At 42.7% G+C, this 21,508-nt stretch overlaps 1 protein-coding gene across 1 annotated transcript; it reads right to left on the reverse strand.

Moving 5' to 3' along the window:
- Positions 1-12: 12 nt before the first annotated feature.
- sh2d4a (SH2 domain containing 4A) lies at positions 13-19,818 on the reverse strand. The gene is made up of 8 exons (XM_056265566.1): positions 19,575-19,818; positions 19,294-19,453; positions 13,743-13,866; positions 13,530-13,665; positions 6,807-6,996; positions 3,351-3,481; positions 1,419-1,636; positions 13-669 (listed from the first exon to the last, which is right to left on the reverse strand). The coding sequence occupies exons 1-8, from the start codon at positions 19,747-19,749 to the stop codon at positions 574-576; spliced, it is 1,230 nt and encodes a 409-aa protein (XP_056121541.1). The 5' UTR covers positions 19,750-19,818; the 3' UTR covers positions 13-573.
- Between the last annotated feature and the right edge of the window lie 1,690 nt (positions 19,819-21,508).

Raw genomic sequence — 21,508 nt, forward strand, 5'->3', positions numbered from 1 at the left:
AAGTGGAAAACTCTGTTCTACACGAAGGAACAGGCGCATATATGTAGATGGAAAATTGCGGATTTATACTTTTCAGTTAAATTCAATACTTTTAAAACGGGGTGTTTATGAATTGTGAAACTGACTGTAATGAGAGTCATGATTGTGTGTTGTTCTGATTGATGTGAGAGTAGTGTGTGTGTGTGTGTGTGTGTCAGGTGAAGAGCTCGGTATAGTCCGCTGTGGCCTCGCTCGGTCCGCACGTGTGTGTGTGTGTGTGTGTGTGTGTGTGTGTCAGGTGAAGAGCTCGGTATAGTCCGCTGTGGCCTCGCTCTGTCCGCACGTGTGTGTGTGTGTGTCAGGTGAAGAGCTCGGTATAGTCCGCTGTGGCCTCACTCTGTCCGCACGTGTGTGTGTGTGTGTGTGTGTGTGTCAGGTGAAGAGCTCGGTATAGTCCGCTGTGGCCTCACTCTGTCCGCACGTGTGTGTGTGTGTGTGTGTGTGTGTGTGTGTGTGTGTCAGGTGAAGAGCTCGGTATAGTCCGCTGTGGCCTCGCTCTGTCCGCACGTGTGTGTGTGTGTGTGTGTGTGTGTGTCAGGTGAAGAGCTCGGTATAGTCCGCTGTGGCCTCGCTCTGTCCGCACGCCTGCAGCAGAAACTCCTCTTCTCCACACGAGCTCAGCGGCTCCACCTGGTGCCAGAAAACACAGTTACACACGGCTTGGCTGAGCTGCACACTGACCCCAACACTGAAGCACTGCATCAATAACCAATGTGGCGTGAGAACTAATATGTGAATCAATACGCTGTATTGTGACGTTCCTTTCCTTTGTTTCTGGTGTAAGGAATGCACTCGGCGGCCCGTCTATTTAAACCCGATGACTCTCCGCCTATGACTGGCATGCATGTGAACGCACATGTTTCCTGTTAGCAGGCGTGAGATGCCAATCCGTCTCTGTGCTCATTATCACCATGTTAACAATCACACTGAGGGGAGAAGCATCTCATTTATACTGTACATTAAAAAACATCAATTCAATAGGAGTGTGAGCATTACATTTAGAATGAAATGATTTGTTCTCTAAAATAACTATAATCATTTCAATGCAACATGAGTCATACACAGACTGCTGGCCACACATTTGAAGACTTTAAGGCTGATTTTATATTGTGGCACACATTAGACACCAATATCAGGACACTATATTGAATTTTACACAAGCTTGTGAGAGAGACTTATGATGTTTAAAACCACAAGCACTGTATAAAGACATCACTTGTAACTTTCAGAACTGTTTTATGGAGTTTTTTTGGACAACTGGCATGTTGCTAAACAACAGTACAATGCATTGAACGCACTGTGCTTCTGTCCCTCACAGCCTGATCTAGGAATCTAGACCTCGGCCCAGTTTACCCCGAGTGGTGTGCGCAGTACGTCACCTGATGATACTCCACGAGTTCACTGAGGGATGTGAATCTGATCTGGTCCCCCAGGAGCATGTAGCAGTTCTCCGAGGCGTCGATCAGCAGGTGCTTGACTTCCTCTTTCGATCGGTAGGAGAGCACATATCCAAATATCCTCTCGCTAACACGCACCAGGAAGAGCCCGGGCCCGCCGTCCTTCAGCAGCGCCTCCGCCTGTTCACGAGATATTATACCTGAGGGGATATGAGATGATGCACATTACAGGAAAGCCAGCAGCGTTCGGTGTCGATGCAGTGCACACCACAGGGACATTCACTTTACAGTGACCACTCACTCATTTTAACAGGAAAGACGCAGTCGTTGATTTTTCTTTTTGGGGAAAAATGTTGCTAAAATGTTTTAAAGCAGCTTCACAGTGACAAATATCGCTGCAAGCTGCAATTAAGGGGCCAAGCACAACACAAATCTAAATGATTTTTTTTATGCAAGCATGGACGGAAGAGTCAGATCAACTGCAACACTTATTTTAGGCAAAGCGGCTGACAAATCACAAATACAATCACGTGATAGGATTTTACTTGCTTATCACTTTTGACCAATAGGTGGCGCTGTTACTAAATGGATGTTGTATGGGCAGTGTGAAGAGGCCAAAGCAGTGCAGAGATACAGCCTCAGAATCAGCTAGGCATCAAGCCATCAGTTTCGCTGATGCGTTATTCCACAATGGTTTGGTCTCACGATGATTTGAGCTGATTTTGGTAAATATCAGATCAACAGTCTAGGAACAGTTATTCTCTACATTATTCTCAATATGACTCAAGGAATCTACCAGACCAGTTTCAGACCAGCAAAATTAATCAAAAGCTATGAATATTTTTTCAAATTTCATTATAACTTTTGACTGAATCAAGAGACCAGTTTTACAATTTCAGAGGTTATAAACAAAAAAAGGCTATTTTTCATTTCTCCTGACCAGTAGGTGGCGCTGTGCCGAAACGCAGCATGTAGCCTCAGGTCATGCTTGTGATGACATGTACCAAGTTTGGTCTGAATACACTAAAGCGTTGGGGAGATACAGCCAGTCACACATTCATTTTGCCCTGCTGTTCATTAAATTCATTAGCACATTATTCGAGAACAGTTTGGTCTATTAAAAAGCTTTTTCACAACTGTTTGCCAGTAAGGTCTAAAGATGATCTGAGCCAATTTTGGTGAAAATCAGACAAACCTCCAAGGACGAGTTTGAAAAAGTATGTTTTTACAAAAATGCGAAATGGCTGATGTCAATCGAATCGTTTTGAGCCACTGAAGTTATTAGCATAAACGAGGCAAATTTGGACAGTTGGTGGTGCTAGAGTGATTGAATTAGACCAAAATTGCTGTAGTTAAAGTTCAGATTGTCTATCTGTGCGCCGAATTTATAAATAAATACACGAAGAAATGTAAAGAAACAACAATATTTATACTTTTATTTCCTTATTTATGTATAATTGTATTTTTTCCCAGATTTATTTATTTTTCATTTATTTATTTATGCATTATTTATTTCCACATTTATTTATGTAGGCCTATATATGCATTTATTTATGTCTCCATTTATTTATGTCTACATTTCTTGCTCTGTATGCTAATGAGGGGGCGTGTTGTACCTCAGACATAGCAATCGAGCTCAGAGTGGCAGTGCAGAAGCTTTGAGGTTTGTGGTTTGACCAAACGAGCTCATTCAGCTCTGTTCAATTCAGGTTTTATTCTCATCCAATAGTGTCACTGCAGTCAGATCAGATCGATGAATATGAAATGTCTTTTAAACCCCAGCTAAGCTAGTCAGAGTCAGCAGTAAAGCCCAGCTCCCCCAGAACAGGAGCTTGCTGGGTCCGGGTCTGGGTCTGCCAGGTGTGTCTGAAGAGAGAGGACTGGAGCGGGTCCAGATGAACAGCTGTATCTCACCGTGAAACCAGCGGGCGATCCGGCTGTGGTCGCGCTGGAATCCTGCTCTGAGGGGGAACTGCTCCTCCCGAAACCAGCGGACGATATGATCTCGACTAGTCGTCGAAAACGAGCGCCGCATACCAGCCTTCCTGCCAACCACAACAGAAGACACATTCATCACATCCCTGTCCAATCCTGGATCATCACAACCCCAGCAACTGAAGCGGTGGGAAAGATATTTACCCAGGCTAAGACACTGAGCTCTACACGGGTCGTACAGTAGACATTGAGCTCTATGAGTAGCTCAGATTGTGAGCTATTGTGTTGTTCAGATGTGTTGAGGGGAAATTCCTGTAAATATGTACAGTCTGCAGTATGACATTCCTGAGATGAGTATGACTGATGAATGAAGACATGACGTACAATATATCACTATTAATAGCACAAGACAGGTGGCATTGCAGTTGTGGAATGAGTCAAGGTCTCCGCATGTACTTACATTACTGATTATTAAACAGATAGCAGGTTTTCAACATTGATAATAATTATAAATGTTTTTTGATCATCAAATAATCATATTAGAGTGATTTCTGAAGGATCATGTGACACTGAAGACTGGAGTAATGATGCTGAAAACTCAGCTTTGATCACAGAAATACATTACACTAGTGATGTAGTACTCGAGTCCGGTCTCGAGACCGATTTCTGCTTTCTCGGACTTGTCTCGGACTTGTTCCTTCAAAGACTCGGTCTCGACTCGGACTCGACCCTTCAAAGACTCGGTCTTGACTCGGACTCGACCCTTCGAAGACTCGGTCTCGACTCGGACTCGACCCTTCGAAGACTCGGTCTCGACTCGGACTCGACCCTTCGAAGACTCGGTCTCGACTCGGACTCGACCCTTCGAAGACTCGGTCTCGACTCGGACTCGACCCTTCGAAGACTCGGTCTCGACTCGGACTCGACCCTTCAAAGACTCGGTCTTGACTCGGACTCGACCCTTAAAAGACTCGGTCTTGACTCGGACTCGACCCTTCGAAGACTCGGTCTTGACTCGGACTCGACCCTTCAAAGACTCGGTCTTGACTCGGACTCGACCCTTCAAAGACTCGGTCTCGACTCGGACTCGGCATAGGCGGTCTCGTCCCCATCACTAGTTAAGACTGGTCCTCTAAACAATTACCAGTCTAGCTTAGTCTGTAGGCCTAACTGTTGATTATTAACTGGGTTGATATTAAATCATGAATATCAAAACTGACATGTCGAGACAAAATCTCGACTCGGACTTGCTTCCTCAAAGACTCGGTCTTGACTCGGACTCGACCCTTCAAAGACTCGGTCTTGACTCGGCCGCGACTGTATTTGAAAACCAATGGACTCGGTCTTGACTCGGACTCGACCCTTCAAAGACTCGGTCTTGACTCGGACTCGACTGTATTTGAAAACCAATGGACTCGGTCTTGACTCGGACTCGACCCTTCAAAGACTCGGTCTTGACTCGGACTCGACTGTATTTGAAAACCAATGGACTCGGTCTTGACTCGGACTCGACCCTTCAAAGACTCGGTCTTGACTCGGACTCGACTGTATTTGAAAACCAATGGACTCGGTCTTGACTCGGACTCGACCCTTCAAAGACTCGGTCTTGACTCGGACTCGACCCTTCAAAGACTCGGTCTTGACTCGGACTCGACCCTTTAAAGACTCGGTCTTGACTCGGACTCGACCCTTCAAAGACTCGGTCTTGACTCGGACTCGACCCTTCAAAGACTCGGTCTTGACTCGGACTCGACTGTATTTGAAAACCAATGGACTCGGTCTTGACTCGGACTCGACCCTTCAAAGACTCGGTCTTGACTCGGACTCGACCCTTTAAAGACTCGGTCTTGACTCGGACTCGACCCTTCAAAGACTCGGTCTTGACTCGGACTCGACCCTTCAAAGACTCGGTCTTGACTCGGACTCGACCCTTCAAAGACTCGGTCTCGACTCGGACTCGGCATAGGCGGTCTCGTCCCCATCACTACATTACACTACTATATTTATTCACATAGACAACAGTTATTTTAAATTATAATAATATTTCACTGTTTTTACTGTATTTTTGATCAAATAAATGCAGCCTTGGTGAGCAGAAGAGACTTCTTCCAAATTTTCAAAAAAATATTACTGCACCACAAACATTTGATGTGAATGTGTTTCCTAGACATAAATAATTGCTATATCATCACGACAACATAGCCCAGATATTGATATAATGTCATATTTTTGGGTTCCAAATGAATGTGGCTGTTGATAAAAGACACCGAACAGTATTATTTTTGAGGAGGAGGACGATTCCATGCAACCATTAAAGGGTTAATTCACCCAAAAATGATCATCATTTACTCACCCTCGTTTCATTCATTCACTTTCGTTCATCTTCGGAACACAAATGACGATCTTTTCAATGTGAAATCTGAACGATTTCTGTCCCTCTTTTGACAGCCACGCAACTACCACGGTGTGTTGACGCGGGAGCAGACGTGGTTGCGTGAACATGCGTTGGAGATTCATATTTTTGTAAATAAAGTGGTAAATTATGTTTGTTTGCGCAAACAAAGCACTCGCATCACTTCATAAAACTGAGGTTATGGTGTTATGGTGTCACTGGTGTCATGGATTACTTAAATGAAGTCTTTACTACCTTTCAGGGCTTGAAAGTGGAAGTTGCGTAGCTGTCAATGCAGGGACAGAATGCTCTCATATTTCATCAAGATCTTCATTTGTGTTCCGAAGATGAAGTGAGGGCGAGTAATTAATAACAGAACTAACCATTTAAACAAAATGAGCATAAATCAATACAGACAGGCTACAGCACCATAAGAGTCTCATGAATGAGCAGGAATACGGTTTAATTACAGTGCAATTACAACAACTGAACTATAATAACTGTCAAGAGCAAGCATTTCCAGTATTTCCACAAGAGAACAGCAGGTAAAAGACACGCAGCTCTTCACAGTTCATGTGGAATATGCTGATTACATGAATGCAGGAATAATCCAATGTAATATTGAATAATCCCTGTATATTTGGGTCACAAAAATATTTAAGTATTTGTATATATTTTATTTTGTCTATTTCAATTTATTTACAGTATATATATGTTTTATTTAAATTACTTTAATTATAATGAATTTGCACTGAATAGTTCAGTTGCATTTTCTGAATTCTGAGTGGCAGTTGGGATTTGAGAGTTGCCATGACGACTGTGGCACATCCTCAAACAACAATACAGAGAGGACCACTGGAATAACACACAGTTTTGTCTCTCTCACTCTCATTTATTACTAAAGGGAGTACTACATAAACAAACTTTGTTATGCAAACATGCTCACCATGACTTTCAAACCACCAGCTCTTCTTTTTAATTATGTAATTATTGTTGAGTTATTGTCACAGTCAGAGATGAAGGACACTGGCTGTGGGACTCACCGGCTGATGGCAGCGCTGGTGTTTCTGGGTTTGGGTTTCGGTGGAGGGTCTGGGTTTGGGCTGGCGAAGGCCTTTGTGACGGCCGCTACACGTCCTCTCTCCAGAGCTTTCACTGAGCGCCTGCGGTGATCCTCCATCGTCTGCTTGGCTAGAGACCGTCTACGCACGTCTGCGGCTTTTGACTTCTGCACTGGAACCACATATGCAAAATCACACTGTTAGTCCTACTGTACATGTATGAGAAAATAACACAAACACAACCGTAGAGAACAAAACTTCCCTATTCAGACTACAACTGTCATGTGTCACTGTCACCAACCTCACCCCAAATAAACCGTAGCTATTCTCATTATTCTCCATGATGATTTTTAAATTCAAATATGTTTACTGTAAAGCAGAATAAAGCAATAATGCATCAGTATTTGTATTTACTGTATACATATATGAATTTGGCACAATTGCTCGATGATAAAAGTGTTAGTAAGCACAATAAGCAGTGAAGAAGAACTCAGCATAATTGCGCGTCTTACTGCGCTTGAACAGTCAAATACACACGCAATAATGTCAAAATGCATTTCGTGTGGAGTAATCATGTAAACAGCTGTGTATCAGTATAATGGATCATGTACGTTTGGTCTTAAAGTGACAGCAGCCTAACAATAGCTAACTAATAGCACCGCAATAAATTAGAAAAATACTCTGTAAATAAATAACTACAAGTAAAATAATCGGTTTGTTGATGGACATGCACTTGTTAATGCTGATGGTGAGGAATTACAGTTGCAACATCTCATAATGTCCCTCAAACTGAGTAGTGTATCACTGAGAAGCACTGAGTGCTGCTCGAGTCGTCCTTGCGATGGAGGTTCGGGTGAATAACGAGCTCTTCCAGTGTTTCATCATCGCACTCGCGCGATTGATATGGTCAAATCGACATCATTTTTCGTTACTGTGTTTAGTTTACGGTTTAGGAAGCCTCAGGCCAAGCTGTCTGGCCAATCAGAGCAGAGACCAATCATAACAGACTGAGCTGTCTGGCCAATCAGAGCAGAGACCAATCATAACAGACTGAGCTGTCTGGCCAATCAGAGCAGAGTAGACCAATCACAACAGACTGGGTCATCTGACCAATCAGAGCAGAGTAGACCAATCACAACAGACTGAGCTGTCTGACCAATCAGAGCAGAGTAGACCAATCACAACAGACTGAGCTGTCTGGCCAATCAGAGCAGAGTAGACCAATCACAACAGACTGGGTCATCTGACCAATCAGAGCAGAGTAGACCAATCACAACAGACTGAGCTGTCTCGCCAATCAGAGCAGAGTAGACCAATCACAACAGACTGAGCTGTCTGGCCAATCAGAGCAGAGTAGACCAATCACAACAGACTGAGCTGTCTGACCAATCAGAGCAGGGTAGACCAATCACAACAGACTGAGCTGTCTGGCCAATCAGAGCAGAGCAGACCAATCACAACAGACTGAGCTGTCTGGCCAATCAGAGCAGAGTAGACCAATCACAACAGACTGAGCTGTCTGACCAATCAGAGCAGAGTAGACCAATCACAACAGACTGAGCTGTCTGACCAATCAGAGCAGAGTAGATCAATCACAACAGACTGAGGTGTCTGGCCAATCAGAGCAGAGTAGATCAATCACAACAGACTGAGCTGTCTGGCCAATCAGAGCAGAGTAGACCAATCACAACAGACTGAGCTGTCTGGCCAATCAGAGCAGAGTAGACCAATCACAACAGATCGAGCTGTCTGGCCAATCAGAGCAGAGTAGACCAATCACAACAGACTGAGCTGTCTGGCCAATCAGAGCAGAGTAGACCAATCACAACAGACTGAGCTGTCTAGCCAATCAGAGCAGAGTAGATCAATCACAACAGACTGAGCTGTCTGGCCAATCAGAGCAGAGTAGATCAATCACAACAGACTGAGCTGTCTGACCAATCAGAGCAGAGTAGACCAATCACAACAGACTGAGCTGTCTGGCCAATCAGAGCAGAGTAGACCAATCACAACAGATCGAGCTGTCTGGCCAATCAGAGCAGAGTAGACCAATCACAACAGACTGAGCTGTCTGGCCAATCAGAGCAGAGTAGACCAATCACAACAGACTGAGCTGTCTGGCCAATCAGAGCAGAGTAGACCAATCACAACAGACTGAGCTGTCTGGCCAATCAGAGCAGAGTAGACCAATCACAACAGACTGAGCTGTCTGGCCAATCAGAGCAGAGTAGACCAATCACAACAGACCGAGCTGTCTGGCCAATCAGAGCAGAGTAGATCAATCACAACAGACCGAGCTGTCTGGCCAATCAGAGCAGAGTAGACCAATCACAACAGACTGAGCTGTCTGACCAATCAGAGCAGAGTAGACCAATCATAACAGACTGAGCTGTCTGGCCAATCAGAGCAGAGTAGACCAATCACAACAGACTGAGCTGTCTGGCCAATCAGAGCAGAGTAGATCAATCACAACAGACTGAGCTGTCTGGCCAATCAGAGCAGAGTAGACCAATCACAACAGACTGAGCTGTCTGACCAATCAGAGCAGAGTAGACCAATCACAACAGACTGAGCTGTCTGGCCAATCAGAGCAGAGTAGACCAATCACAACAGACTGAGCTGTCTGGCCAATCAGAGCAGAGTAGACCAATCACAACAGACTGAGCTGTCTGGCCAATCAGAGCAGAGTAGACCAATCACAACAGACTGAGCTGTCTGACCAATCAGAGCAGAGTAGACCAATCACAACAGACTGAGCTGTCTGACCAATCAGAGCAGAGTAGACCAATCACAACAGACTGAGCTGTCTGACCAATCAGAGCAGAGTAGACCAATCACAACAGACTGAGCTGTCTGGCCAATCAGAGCAGAGTAGACCAATCACAACAGACTGAGCTGTCTGGCCAATCAGAGCAGAGTAGACCAATCACAACAGACCGAGCTGTCTGGCCAATCAGAGCAGAGTAGATCAATCACAACAGACTGAGCTGTCTGACCAATCAGAGCAGAGTAGACCAATCACAACAGACTGAGCTGTCTGGCCAATCAGAGCAGAGTAGACCAATCACAACAGACTGAGCTGTCTGACCAATCAGAGCAGAGTAGACCAATCACAACAGACTGAGCTGTCTGGCCAATCAGAGCAGAGTAGACCAATCACAACAGACTGAGCTGTCTGACCAATCAGAGCAGAGTAGACCAATCACAACAGACTGAGCTGTCTGGCCAATCAGAGCAGAGTAGACCAATCACAACAGACTGAGCTGTCTGACCAATCAGAGCAGAGTAGACCAATCACAACAGACTGAGCTGTCTGACCAATCAGAGCAGAGTAGACCAATCACAACAGACTGAGCTGTCTGACCAATCAGAGCAGAGTAGACCAATCACAACAGACTGAGCTGTCTGGCCAATCAGAGCAGAGTAGACCAATCACAACAGACTGAGCTGTCTGGCCAATCAGAGCAGAGTAGACCAATCACAACAGACTGAGCTGTCTGGCCAATCAGAGCAGAGTAGACCAATCACAACAGACTGAGCTGTCTGGCCAATCAGAGCAGAGTAGACCAATCACAACAGACTGAGCTGTCTGACCAATCAGAGCAGAGTAGACCAATCACAACAGACTGAGCTGTCTGACCAATCAGAGCAGAGTAGACCAATCACAACAGACTGAGCTGTCTGGCCAATCAGAGCAGAGTAGACCAATCACAACAGACTGAGCTGTCTGGCCAATCAGAGCAGAGTAGACCAATCACAACAGACCGAGCTGTCTGGCCAATCAGAGCAGAGTAGATCAATCACAACAGACCGAGCTGTCTGGCCAATCAGAGCAGAGTAGACCAATCACAACAGACCGAGCTGTCTGACCAATCAGAGCAGAGTAGACCAATCACTACAGACCGAGCTGTCTGACCAATCAGAGCAGAGTAGACCAATCACAACAGACTGAGCTGTCTGGCCAATCAGAGCAGAGTAGATCAATCACAACAGACTGAGCTGTCTGGCCAATCAGAGCAGAGTAGACCAATCACAACAGACTGAGCTGTCTGACCAATCAGAGCAGAGTAGACCAATCACAACAGACTGAGCTGTCTGGCCAATCAGAGCAGAGTAGACCAATCACAACAGACTGAGCTGTCTGGCCAATCAGAGCAGAGTAGACCAATCACAACAGACTGAGCTGTCTGGCCAATCAGAGCAGAGTAGATCAATCACAACAGACTGAGCTGTCTGGCCAATCAGAGCAGAGTAGACCAATCACAACAGACTGAGCTGTCTGGCCAATCAGAGCAGAGTAGACCAATCACAACAGACTGAGCTGTCTGGCCAATCAGAGCAGAGTAGACCAATCACAACAGACTGAGCTGTCTGACCAATCAGAGCAGAGTAGACCAATCACAACAGACTGAGCTGTCTGGCCAATCAGAGCAGAGTAGATCAATCACAACAGACTGAGCTGTCTGGCCAATCAGAGCAGAGTAGACCAATCACAACAGACTGAGCTGTCTGGCCAATCAGAGCAGAGTAGACCAATCACAACAGACTGAGCTGTCTGGCCAATCAGAGCAGAGTAGACCAATCACAACAGACTGAGCTGTCTGGCCAATCAGAGCAGAGTAGACCAATCACAACAGACTGAGCTGTCTGGCCAATCAGAGCAGAGTAGACCAATCACAACAGACTGAGCTGTCTGGCCAATCAGAGCAGAGTAGACCAATCACAACAGACTGAGCTGTCTGGCCAATCAGAGCAGAGTAGACCAATCACAACAGACTGAGCTGTCTGGCCAATCAGAGCAGAGTAGACCAATCACAACAGACTGAGCTGTCTGACCAATCAGAGCAGAGTAGACCAATCACAACAGACTGAGCTGTCTGACCAATCAGAGCAGAGTAGACCAATCACAACAGACTGAGCTGTCTGGCCAATCAGAGCAGAGTAGACCAATCACAACAGACTGAGCTGTCTGGCCAATCAGAGCAGAGTAGACCAATCACAACAGACCGAGCTGTCTGGCCAATCAGAGCAGAGTAGACCAATCACAACAGACTGAGCTGTCTGGCCAATCAGAGCAGAGTAGACCAATCACAACAGACTGAGCTGTCTGACCAATCAGAGCAGAGTAGACCAATCACAACAGACTGAGCTGTCTGGCCAATCAGAGCAGAGTAGACCAATCACAACAGACTGAGCTGTCTGGCCAATCAGAGCAGAGTAGACCAATCACAACAGACTGAGCTGTCTGACCAATCAGAGCAGAGTAGACCAATCACAACAGACTGAGCTGTCTGGCCAATCAGAGCAGAGTAGACCAATCACAACAGACTGAGCTGTCTGGCCAATCAGAGCAGAGTAGACCAATCACAACAGACTGAGCTGTCTGACCAATCAGAGCAGAGTAGACCAATCACAGCAGACTGAGCTGTCTGGCCAATCAGAGCAGAGTAGACCAATCACAACAGACTGAGCTGTCTGGCCAATCAGAGCAGAGTAGACCAATCACAACAGACTGAGCTGTCTGGCCAATCAGAGCAGAGTAGACCAATCACAACAGACTGAGCTGTCTGACCAATCAGAGCAGAGTAGACCAATCACAACAGACTGAGCTGTCTGGCCAATCAGAGCAGAGTAGACCAATCACAACAGACTGAGCTGTCTGACCAATCAGAGCAGGGTAGACCAATCACAACAGACTGAGCTGTCTGACCAATCAGAGCAGAGTAGACCAATCACAACAGACTGAGCTGTCTGGCCAATCAGAGCAGAGTAGACCAATCACAACAGACTGAGCTGTCTGACCAATCAGAGCAGAGTAGACCAATCACAACAGACTGAGCTGTCTGGCCAATCAGAGCAGAGTAGACCAATCACAACAGACTGAGCTGTCTGGCCAATCAGAGCAGAGTAGACCAATCACAACAGACTGAGCTGTCTGACCAATCAGAGCAGAGTAGACCAATCACAACAGACTGAGCTGTCTGGCCAATCAGAGCAGAGTAGACCAATCACAACAGACTGGGCTGTCTGACCAATCAGAGCAGAGTAGACCAATCACAACAGACTGAGCTGTCTGGCCAATCAGAGCAGAGTAGACCAATCACAACAGACTGAGCTGTCTGACCAATCAGAGCAGAGTAGACCAATCACAACAGACTGAGCTGTCTGACCAATCAGAGCAGAGTAGATCAATCACAACAGACCGAGCTGTCTGGCCAATCAGAGCAGAGTAGACCAATCACAACAGACTGAGCTGTCTGGCCAATCAGAGCAGAGTAGACCAATCACAACAGACTGAGCTGTCTGGCTGGCAAAGTAGCTCGCGGAAAGGAGGGATTTAGAGATTGATTCATCTGACGAGTCGTTTGAGAATCATTGAAAATGTGATGATGTGCAAATGTAGGCTATATTATGAAGAAATTAAACAGTTTTTTGACCTTTGATGCATGTAAACCTGTTGTAGGAGACAACATTAGGAAACTGTAAAATAGCATAATCGGGGCACTTTAAAATAACAAGAATTTTGATGGAAATTCCCCCCAAAAAACTCTTAATTTTCTTTATTAGGTTTATTATTTTTTCCTTGTGGTTTTTGGGGTGATATATGACTTTTTTGTGAGATGAACCATATGAACCCTTTAGATTAGATATTTGATAAGTGGTTGTGATCAGTAACTGAGGGCAGAGTGAGTGTGTGTTGTTTACATGTCTGCTGCCAGTGGTTGTCCTGCTGGTCGTGTGTGTGTTCTTGCTGCTTCTTCTCCTTCAGGCTGATGTAGATCTGCTGTTTTCTCTCCTGCTCCAGCCTCCTCAGATCCTCCTCAGCCTTACGCCTCTCCTCCTGACACACACACACACACACACACACACACTGAGACCAGGGCAGAACGCGTGAGTGTGTGTGTGTGACGGCAGTACCTTGAGTTCCTCGTCTGCTCTTCTCTGTTCCTCTCTGGCCTTCAGCTGATCCGCCAACACGACCTGCTCCGGCTCGAGACTCAGCCCAGAGAAGCGCTTCTCCAGCTCAGCTTCTTTCCTCGCCCTGGACAATTATACGCGGAAAACATTAAACATGCAGGCCACTTGCAGAGGTTATCAGAGGTCATTAATTATTAACTGAAGAAATGTTGCTCTGAGGGGAGAGCGTGAATGTCAATGAGAACGTTCATCATGAAATGGCAAAACATAAGTGCTCATGTTCACACACACACACACACACACACACTATTCCTTTTGCTCATTGTCTAGTTGTCAACGTGAAAAGAAAAGCAGTCAAACGTGTTTTCCCACATATTTTCCATGATATAAAATCAGAGATCTGTCAGTTTGTGTTGGATTCAAGCCCCTGTTTCATTCTGCAGTTGTTTAATGTTGCATAAACCGTTATTTTTATGCCTGGATAACAGAGCACATTTGTCTCACACCTGATGTTAAATCCTGCAGAAGCCTCTTCAGGTTTTGCCCTTTGGCTCAGGGCAGGTCTCTACAACACACATTGCATCATGGAAATACAGATCATACAGGTTGTGCTTGAACTGATATACACCAAAACTGTGATTATCATAATCTCACATCAGAAGTGCCTCTAAAAACAGAAACAAATCCTCATATTAAGTTCTGATTAAGTTGTCCATGACGAGATCAGGCACACGAGGAGGAATGAACGCACCAGCCCTGTGTTGATAACATTCCTTTACTGGTCAAATATTAAACTAGCCTTGACCGAGTGGATTACTCTGTAGTTTATGCCAAACAATACATGTTCAAAGAATATTTATAGGTCAATTCAGCTATAAAGCAGCTCCAGAGTCATTATTCAGATCAAGGAAAGATTATTTTCTGATTTCTTTTTATTTACTCTTACAACTTTCATCACTTTTGTTGATTATTTTATTATTCTTTATTTTGTAATCATCATTTATGGATTATTGCTATAAATGTATCTTTTACTTATTAAACTTCGTTATTCCTTATAGGATATGATCATTTTTCATTGTCCCAGATCAGAGAAAATATTCTCTTTGATTATTTGTATTTCATCAGTTTTACCACAGAAATAATCTCTAATGTAACACAACACATGAGAACAATACTGAATAATATGTGCTGTTGCAGAGTATAACTGTTAAACTCTCAAAAATATTCATAATTCTCCTCAAAATTGAAAGAAATGAAATCTTAAGCCTATTCTAACAGTTTTATTTTACTTCTAAAATAAGTTTGAATGTATTTTTTAGGTACATTATTCTAAACAAGGTTATTATTGTTAAAAAAAAAAATTTGTTAATTGAAATAAAACTGAAATAAAATAAAATACAAATATTAGACGAAAAACTTAAACTAAACAAAATGTATAAATGTTTAATTTGTAGCACTAAAATTACTAACTTTAAATAGATACAAAAACTAATTAAACTGTATTAAAAATAAAATAAACCAAAATAATAATATTTAAAAAAGTGACAAAAGCATTTTACAAAATTACTAAAAATTAAACAGAAAATACAAAAATAAAAGCTACATTCAAAATATAAATAAAAACTACTAAAATAACTGATTGTCAATAATGATTCTCATGATACAGTATTACATGACTTATTACTGTAATAATGTTTTTTTATTAATTTAAATATGCATAAATTAAAGGCAGCACAATAAATAACATTATGAGACCGGGTATAGTTGTAACGCCATCAATCATCAGTCATTTTATAAAGAAAAATCTGATTTTGAGGTAAGAATATAACTTTTTTGACCAAAACTAAATTTCGTTTAGTCCTTAAACTTTTGCAGATAAAATCATACAACTTATATTAGACTAAATTGTAGTTTTTCAGGCAAATGTTATGCATTTTTAACTTTTAATTTTAAATTCAAACCATTATGCTAATACAGCTAGCTAAACACTAGCTGTGTTACTATACACAGCGTTATAACAATCCCTGGTTACTTTATTTTAAGATGTCAGTGTTACACTGTAATTATACATTTAAATACTGAGTAATAATACTTAACTACATGTACTTATAGGGTTAGATTAGGGTTAGTTGCATATAATTATGCATGACTAATTTATAGTTAGTACTACAGTAACCACATCTAACATGTGTAACAATGACACTCTAAAATAAAGTGTTACCCTTACATACAACTCAGGACAGTTTCTTTGTAATAATCTTACAGAATGGCTGGATAATGGAAATGAAAGACAGATAAAGGTGTGCCGGACAGTGTTTAAAAAAAGAAATCGAGAGGTTTTAGGAGAGGGCAGGACAGACAGATCAGTTGTGAAAAAAAGCCAGTGATGAGGATTATGAGACCTCAGACAATGAAATTGTGTGTATGGAGACATTTGGCAACTAAGCCAAGGGAAGTGTGTGTAAAATGTGTCCAATGCAGTTTCTGTGCCCAGCAAGCCTGCACTCCAGAGTTAACAACATTCATGTGTCACCATTGTGATTCTGATATGAGTGTTCATTAAGGAAGTTTGTTCTAGTAGACTCATTTACACACACACACACACACACACACACACACACACACACACACACACACACACACACACACACACACACACACACACACACACACACACACACACACACACACTCCTGAGTCTAACAGTACTCTCTAGAACATTCTCGTTCACGGTTCCTTGCTGGAGGAACGGTCTCCCCACCCTCATCCGGAATGCAGAATCCCTGACCACAATCAAAAGACAGCTGAAAACTCATCTCTTCTGTGAGCCCTTAACCTCTTAAACCCCCCCCCCCCAAAAAACGTCCTTTTCCATGAATCCCTCCCTTGTCTGGCTTATGCTACTCTGAGCAATGTCAGAAACTTTGCATTTTAAGGACTTATTGCATTGTTTGCCTCTTCATGTTGACATGTTGGCAGTATTTCTCAATTGTAAGTCGCTTTGGATAAAGGCGTCTGCTAAATGACTAAATGTAAATGTAGCCTATGTGGATTTGAGTTATGGTCAGTCACAGAGAGAGGCGTGTTTTAGGTTGTTCATATGGATTGATCAATGTACCTATTTTTGTAGCATATAGCATAATGTGGCCTCTGTTTTGTTTGTCTAATTGCTACAACTTACCCCAGCATGCATTACAAACTAAGATGCTGAAGCTGAATTTATAGTAATATAGAATTACTGAGAAGTCTTGTTAAATATAATTCTTTTGAAATGTTGGGTGCTTAATGTAACACTATCTAGTGTAAATGATAAATCACGTTTGAGATTTGCGCTGGCTACTGTATACAGGCCACCAGGGCACCATACAGACTTTATCAAAGAATTTGCTGATTCTCGTGTAAACTTCATTTAGCCAAGGCTGGAAAGACGACTCTGTTACAAATATGTTAGAACTATCACTTCTGCCACTAAAGATTGCTTTATTAATAATATTCCTGATCAGTGTCATCATCTCAGCATCCCGGATAGCTTAGAAGAACTCGATATTGCAACAGAAACTTTTGACTCTCTCTTATCCAGCACTTTAGATGCAGTTGCTCCGTTGCGCTTAAAGAAAATAGTCCAACGCCATAGTACAACGAGCAGAAGAAATGGACCACAACAGGAAGATTTTTCGCATTTCATGGAAAGAGAGCACGATTGCATGCAGAAAGGCCTTAAAAGCTGCTAGATCTGCTTATTTTTCAACCCTATTAGAAGAAAATAAACTCAACCCTACTGTAGGTATTTATTTGAAACAGTGGCTAAACTAACGAAAAAGAAAGCTTCAAGCCCAGAAGGGTCCAAGCAACACAGCAGTAATGACTTTATGAACTTCTTCACTTATAAGATTGATAATATCAGGGATAAAATTATAACTATGCAACCGACTACTACAGTATCGCATCAGGCAGTGCATTGTAGTCTCCATGAGGAAAAATTCGATTCATTCATTGCTATAGGAGAGGAAGAATTTACTAAACTCGTTAAATCATCTAAATCGACAACATGTATATTAGACCCTATACAGACTAAGCTACTGAAAGAGATGCTTCCAGAGGTCATAGATCCGACTTCTTAATATCATTAATTCATCTTTGTCATTAGGATACTAGCAAAAACTTTTAAGCTGGCTATGATAAAACCGCTTGTTAAAAAACCGCAACTTGATCCTAGAATATTAGTCAATTACAGGCCGATCTCGAATCTAAAAAAACAGAGATTCTAATTATTGGACAAAAAACTTCCACACGTAATAACCCAGAATACTGTCTAACACTTGATGGCTGCTCTGTTAAGTCCTCGTCGTCGGTTAGGAACCTGGGTGTGCTCTTTGATACCAATCTTTCATTTGAAAGTCACGTGTCTAGTATCTGTAAAACCGCATTTTTACATCTTAAAAAAAAAAAATCTAAATTAAGTCATATGCTCTCATTGACAAATGCGGAACAATTAGTTCATGCGTTCATGACATCAAGACTAGATTATTGTAATGCTCTACTGGGTGGTTGCCCTGCACGCTTAATAAACAAACTACAGCTAGTTCAAAACGCCGCAGCTCGAGTTCTTACCAGAACCAGGAAATATGACCATATCAGCCCGCTTCTGTCAACACTGCATTTGGCTGCCTATTTAACATCTTATACATTTTTAAAATATTGTTGATTACCTACAAAGCACTAAATGGTTTAGCTCCGCAGTACTTGAGTGAGCTCTTAACGCATTATAGTCCGTCACGTCTATTGCGTTCTCGAAACTCCGGCCAGTTGATAATACCTAGAATATCTAAATCGACTGCAGGCGGTAGATCCTTTTCCTATTCAGCACCAAAACTCTGGAACAGTCTTCCTAACATTGTCCGGGAAGCAGACACACTCTGTCAGTTCAAAGCTAGACTAAAAACACCTCTTTGGCCTAGCATACACATAACACACTATAGACTTCTATAATTCAATGTTAGGCTGCATAGATTAGGTCAGCCGGAACTGGGAACACTTCCCTTAAATCCAGATGTACTCGCTACATCATAAGAAGAATGGCGTCTACGCTAATATTACCCGAGGTTTACCGCAGTCCGCCGGATCCAGGGCGTTTCCAGATCTGATGGAGGACCTGCGCCTGTACACGACGACAACGCAGTCCTGAAGTGTCACTAGTCCCTCCCTGTGAAGGCCTTTTGAAGTTTACGCAGAGATAACTTTTTTTTCCACAAATACACATATTTTTGCGAATACAGTTCATAACTAATGATCTTTGCAACGGAAGTGAATCAATCAAAACTAACTTTAATAACTTTATGCTAGAGCTGCTGTAAAGCCAAAACAATCTATGTTACTTTAATTTCCTATTATCACTGTAAAGCTGCTTTGAAACAATCTATATTGTTAAAAGCGCTTTATAAATGAAGGTGATTTGACTTAAAGCCAAAAGTGTTACATCCATACCCGGTCTGCCTATAGCGAGTGTGTAGTTGTGTTTGCGCTGCATGAATGAAGAGTGTGTGTGTTTCACCTGAGCTGCTCAGCCTCTCTCTGCGCCTGCAGCGCTGCTCTCTCGCCCATGATCTCGTCACAGATTTGATCGTAAGGTTTGTCGTCACGATGTTCTCCCATCACCCAAACCCACACATCATCATCAAGACCCTTCATCCATGACACAAACTTTCCTGAAACTGCACACACACACACACAAACACACACACACACACACAAATTATTTCTGGTAATATGTATGACAGATCCTTTGCCTGTATATTCACATCTTATTGTCAGTAAGGATGTGTAAATGAAAACCTTTTCTGTCTTTCAGGCGTGCAGCCTCCTCCTTCTCCAGCTGTGTCTCTCGCTCTCTCCATCTCCTGATCTGCTCTTCCCTCATCTTGAGGAACAGCACCTGTTTCTGCTCCTCGTTGAGCTCGGACAGCAGCTCCGGCTCGATGTACATGTCAGCCAGGATCTGCTGCAGCATCTTCACGCTTCACTCACAAACACACGGCTCACAGAACGCGCGTCTACTGGTCTCGCTTGCGTTTGGACTCTGTAAAACAGATTCAAAAGAAGAAGTAACACCACAGAACGTCATGCAGAGTAAACTATCCCAGAGAGAGAGAGAGAGAGAGAGAGAGAGAGAGAGAGAGAGAGAGAGAGAGGGCTGATAGAGTTACAGACAGAAACATCAAACATATTATACAAATGTTACTTTTCAATTGGGGTTGTGAAACTAGCTTTAAGTTAAGTTCAGTTAAATAACTTAGGTTGTTGTTATATTTTTAAAGTTCTGTATAATTGTTAAATATAAACCTTTAATTATGCTGTTATGTTTAATGGCTTTTAAAGAAATTAAGGAAAAAAAGTGATACTGGCCTTCATTCATAGTACTTAGTTTAAAACACTTCAACAACAAACCCCCTAAAAAAACAGTATTAGGCTATACCATCATATTTTTTGTTGAAAAGTAAAATATGACATTAATGTATAAAATGAAAATAAAAACCATTTACTTTTATCATAAATATACAGTAAAGTGGAATTCAATTCTGCTTAATAACATTAAAAGAGGGATATCGGTCAATCTCGACACACACATATTCAAACAAACAAACAGAAATCTGATACTGCCACATTTGAATGTAAACAAGGAACAGGAAGCAGGACAAAGAAGAGCCGTCAATCAATCAATGGCAGCGACGCCGCTGGCACGCGCTTACCGCTTCAGACACGCTCGCGTTACTCGCGCGAGGAGGACCACTCCACAACACGACAAGCTGTACAGAACCAGAACAATCCCTACTGAGGATAAGGCTTAGAGCTCTCGATACCTGTACAGAAAGGTAAATGTCGAGTGAAGTCTGTGGTAATGTAACTTACTGTACACACCCTCAACTCAACCCTAGTTACAGGTCAAACTATAGTTCCCTCCTACACACACACACACATTCCGGCTGCGTGCTACTGCTCTCACACACTCATGAAAGCTGCTTTATAGGCTATTTGTTTGTATGATCAGCGCGGAATCTCTACAGTACACATTAATCTCACATTTATACATGCAACTTTAAAATTATTAAAAATAAAAAGTGCACTCTGTTGCTGTAGTAGGGTCTAATAACTCCAGCTTTCTTTCACACGTGTGACCATATCCATCCCGCAGTTTAACGACCCTCACAGTGCAGATCATGATAAAAGTGTTGGTCAGTGTGTGGAGGATGGTTTAGTGACGTCTGACACGGATTGGTCAAATTTGACCCTCAAATTGTGACTTTCAACAAAGAAAGAAAAAATCAGGAAGGACTATAAATCAATAGATCGTGACTAAGCATGATCCACATTTTGCTACATCATTACAGCATCACCGACAGGTTTTGTAGTTTCTTGATGTGTGCACTAGGTGGCGCACGTGTCACAAACCTCCACGCCCGATGCTCATGCTGTGTGCCTATGAGGTTTGGGGCCCTAAGCAATTACAGTTACGGGCCCCAACTCACCAACTATGATCCTTTTACCCTCATAACCCGTATTTTGCTCTTTGCTCTTGTCTCTTTCTCAAAAAACTCACACACGACAGAGAACACTTACAAAAAATATTATTATATCAATAAATTGACACCTCCATTGAGTTATTGACTAAAACTAACTGATTTAAAAAGACAAAAAACCTGTTTATTGCAATGTTCAAATAAAGCAAAAATGCGAAACTTATTTTTATTAAAAGTATCGTATGTGTTTTT

Source organism: Rhinichthys klamathensis, unplaced genomic scaffold, assembly GCF_029890125.1.
Source record: "Rhinichthys klamathensis goyatoka isolate OS25496 unplaced genomic scaffold, OSU_Roscu_1.1 h1tg000236l_1, whole genome shotgun sequence".
In the NCBI taxonomy this organism is placed as follows: domain Eukaryota; kingdom Metazoa; phylum Chordata; class Actinopteri; order Cypriniformes; family Leuciscidae; genus Rhinichthys; species Rhinichthys klamathensis.

Bases quoted from the DNA above. Each gene is read 5' to 3' on its own strand.
- sh2d4a (XM_056265566.1), bottom strand. From the start codon at position 19,749: ATGCTGCAGCAGATCCTGGCTGACATGTACATCGAGCCGGAGCTGCTG. The intron at 19,454-19,574 runs GTTTTCATTTAC...GTGTGTGTGCAG, and splicing joins ACGCCTGAAAGACAGAAAAG to TTTCAGGAAAGTTTGTGTCA. The intron at 670-1,418 runs GTGACGTACTGC...TTCTGGCACCAG, and splicing joins AACTCGTGGAGTATCATCAG to GTGGAGCCGCTGAGCTCGTG.